At 46.4% G+C, this 4,005-nt stretch overlaps 1 protein-coding gene across 1 annotated transcript in view; it reads right to left on the bottom strand.

Moving 5' to 3' along the window:
- CREBBP (CREB binding protein) overlaps positions 1-4,005 on the bottom strand; it is an 89,401-nt gene that overhangs the window by 67,996 nt on the left and 17,400 nt on the right. The window contains exons 9-10 of the mRNA XM_011950177.1: positions 1,679-1,803; positions 540-719 (exon numbers count right to left, since the gene is read on the bottom strand). Of these exons, the coding sequence (XP_011805567.1) occupies positions 540-719; positions 1,679-1,803 (305 nt within the window). The remainder of the gene's footprint in view (positions 1-539; positions 720-1,678; positions 1,804-4,005) is intronic.

Below are 4,005 nucleotides of genomic sequence, written 5' to 3'. Positions count from 1 at the left end.
CAAAAAACTAGCCGGGTGAGGTGGCGGGCGCCTGTAGTCCCAGCTACTTGGGAGGCTGAGGCAGGAGAATGGCGTGAACCCGGGAGGTGGAGCTTCCAGTGAGCTGAGATCCGGCCACCGTAGTCCAGCCTGGGTGACAGAGAGAGACTCTGTCTCAACAACAACAACAAAAATCCTCATGTCTCTCAGAGTCACATTAAACTTAGAATTTAAAATACACAAACAAAAAATAGGAAAACAAAACCCCCAAGATCAAAACACAAAAGCATACAAACCAATAAATGTAAATCCATTACCACTTTTGCATATAGTTAACTCAGAAAGGATAAGAGAAAGTCCAAACAAGGTAAGGACTATAAGACAAAGGTGGGGAAAATAAAGAGATGCTGATACACAGAAATGAAATGTGCATTCTGCAATTTTAATTTCCCCGAAGGAAGACAGGAAAAAAAAACAAAAAACAAAACAAAACAAAACAAAAAACCTTAAAATGAGAATTTTATCTTTTAGGGAGCAAGGTTCCCAGTGGGGCACAGTACCTGTGACACGCCTGTTTGGGCTGGCGGCTGCCCCATGCCCACACTCATCGCCCCGCTGGATGGCGGGAACTGGTTCTGTGGCAGAAACTGGCTCTGAGCAGGCGCCTGGGCCATCATGTTGTTGCTGTGTGCACCCATCATGTTTGGAGGCTGAGGCATTCGGGAAGGAGAAATGGCCATCTACAAGACAACAAGCACCCCCAGAGCTGTAGTTTCAAAGCTGACAGCCAGAGTTTTCAAGGTGAGCCAGAATGATCCAAGGCCTCACAACCCCAGAGGATGCCAAGCACAGGGCTCACATCCTGCCCTTCCTCATGGGAAGAGATCACCACTTGCTAAGAACTCCCGGGCTCCTGGGTACTTTACACACTTTCTCAGGCAATCTCTCAAATGAGCCAGCTTCAAAATGTCCTCTGAATAGAAATCAATAGCAGACTATAATTTAAAATTTAAGACATGCCTGCCTATGAGTTCTCTAAAGTGTTTAGAAAGCAGCCTCGGAAGAGTGAGCTCTCAGTCAACAGATGCTGACAATTCCCTGCTGGCCACGTATCTGAGGCTGCATTCTCCAGCCTTGGAACTCCCACATTCTCACAAAGCCACACATTCCTATGAATTTGTTACTCCAATAAAATAACTAACAGTCAGCCGGGTGCGGTGGCTCAAGCCTGTAATCCCAGCACTTTGGGAGGCCGAGAAGGGCGGATCACGAGGTCAGGAGATCGAGACCATCCTGGCTAACACAGTGAAACCCCGTCTCTACTAAAAAAACACAAAAAACTAGCCGGGTGAGGTGGCGGGCGCCTGTAGTCCCAGCTACTCAGGAGGCTGAGGCAGAAGAATGCTGTAAACCCGGGAGGCGGAGCTTGCAGTGAGTTGAGATCTGGCCACTGCACTCCAGCCTGGGCGACAGAGCGAGACTTCGTCTCAAAAAAAAAAACAAAACAAAAAAAACTAACAGTCAAATAATTCTGTGTAGTAATGAAGATATTTTTTAAAGGAGAGATGAAAGAAATAAAGCAAAACCCAAATTCAAAGGAAGAATCACAGGATTCTCAACTGACATGAATTCTGCTGCTTAGATAATGTTCCATGTGAGAGGGAGGGCTATCTGCAGCACAGCTAAAGAGAACACTTACCCCTGGCACTGAGCCCATGCTGTTCATCTGGACAGAGTGGTTCATTGGGGAGGCTGCACGAGGTCCCATGGGTGCTTGTGGCAACTGGACATTCCCCAACGACATGGGGTTAAACGAATTCATCCCTGTAAATGTACCCACAATAGTTCATTAGGAAAAGCACCCACAGGAAAACAGAATTACAACTTGCTAAATAAACTCTAAGTAAAATAAGATGGAACACACAGGCAACAGAAAACTGAAAAGAAATCACCCAATTAATCAATGAAGACGATGAAGGAACAAACTTCTCTACATCCAGAGAAAATGGCATCAATGTGGGGGTGGTGAGGGTGGCACGGTGAGGAGTTCGAGCGAAGGACAAGGACATGAAGGCATAAGGTTGGATAAGACAGGAACAAGTAAGTGAGACATTAAATGAGGCTGAGGTAGAGCTCAGGCAGAGGGCAGAGGGCAGAGTGCCGAACAAAGTATCATAGCAACAAAGAGGGTGAGGAGGTGCCCTGAAAGGACAGCACCCCCACAATCTACAGAAGAGATGTTTCCAGAGACCAGGGCAAGCTTCTGTGCACACCCATACCTAATGCCTCTGGGGCAGCTGGTGCCCATAACGGAGGCTTCCCAGCTCTCTGCTGGGTTTACATTCATTGTTAGAATCTGTGCTAAGACTCCAAACATTCTTTTAGTTTTGCAAGCACTTTAAGCATTAAGAAGTGCCCAAGGGTCAGCCGTCCTCAACCCTAGCCTTGTGTAGTTTACAGGAGCACCACATCACTGAAAGACACTTCACAGCCAGTAAGTGTCTCCAGACTGTGGTGTCTAGTTCCTTCCAATTTATAACAATACTCTGTAAACTCTGAGTCTAAAGAAGCACCAGTTCAAATGAGTCTTAGGACCAACACTAAAATCTGACAGAACCATTTAGAGAATTTCTGGAAGGTGTTGCCTTAGCACTGCTGTGGTCATGAGAAGGCCCAAAGGATGACTCTCACGGAGCACTACCTTCAACGACTACCTAGAAATGCTACCTTCAAATAACTGAGTGCCAATGCAGACCAGGAAGACTTTCCAGGGAGTCTGTAATGTAAGCTTCCCCTCTCCTTGAGAATTTTTTTAAACAAAATGAAAAACAATTACTAAGGAACAGCATTTAAAGAAATCTGTATTTACCCAGATGTGCTGGTAGGGAGGTTGCTAAGTGCATAACCAGAAAACATCTATTCTAATATTCTGCTGGTAAACAGCAGGCTCATCATACCCCACACCAGCAGCATCCTCCTACTTAGGCCCAAGTCCTGGACCAATCCCCAACACAGCATCCAGCCACTTTCCTAAGGCTCAATTTCTCTGACTCCTTGATTTCTTTCTCTTTTTTTTTTGAGATGGGGTTTCGCTCTTGTTGCTCTGGCTGGAGTGCAGTGGTGCAATCTCAACTCACTGCAGCGTCTGCCTGCTGGGTTCAAGTGATTCTCCTGCCTCAGCCTCCTGAGTAGCTGGGATTACAAATGTGCACCGCCATGACCGGCTAATTTTTGTATTTTTAATAGAGACGGGGTTTCACCATGTTGGCCAGGCTGGTCTCAAACTCCTGACCTCAAGTGATCCTCCTGCTTTGACCTCCCAAAGTGCTGGGATTACAGGTGTGAGCCACTGCGCCTAGCCTGACTCCTTGATTTCTTTCACCCCTCAAATCTAGTCCATCAAAACAAGTCCCTGATAAGTTTTTTTCCATAATATCAGCTTATCTACCATGTCTTTTCCAGGATGCAATACAAATACAACTTTTTTTTTTTTTTTTTTGAGACGGAGTCTCGCTCTGTTGCCCAGGCTGAAGTGCAGTGGCACGATCTCGGCTCACTGCAAGCTCCACCCCCCGGGTTCACACCATTCTCCTGCCTCAGCCTCCCAAGTAGCTGGGACTACAGGCGCCTGCTACCACGCCCGGCTAGTTTTTTTTTTTAGTAGAGATGGGGTTTCACCATGTTAGCCAGGGTGGTCTCGATCTCCCGACCTCGTGATCCGCCCTTCTTGGCCTCCCAAAGTGCTGGGATTACAGGCGTGAGCCACCGTGCCCAGCCAGAATATAACTTTTAAAATGATCTCTTCTACCTTCCCTCCCAAACTACTCTGTAAACCACAATAAAGCCTCTTTCCTCAGAGTCTTCTGGATAATGTCACCACCTTGTTTCACAACCTGGAAAAATGTCCTCCTGCTTGGGTCTCAATAGTCAAGAGCTACAAGGTTTTCAAATGCTCCCTGCCCCAAAATAAAAATCACTGCTTCAATCAACCAAAAACCATAGGCTCTGTCCTTTTTTTTTTTTTTT

Source organism: Colobus angolensis, unplaced genomic scaffold (genome assembly GCF_000951035.1).
Source record: "Colobus angolensis palliatus isolate OR3802 unplaced genomic scaffold, Cang.pa_1.0 Scaffold303, whole genome shotgun sequence".
In the NCBI taxonomy this organism is placed as follows: domain Eukaryota; kingdom Metazoa; phylum Chordata; class Mammalia; order Primates; family Cercopithecidae; genus Colobus; species Colobus angolensis.
This window is presented reverse-complemented; position numbering and strand designations above follow the sequence as displayed.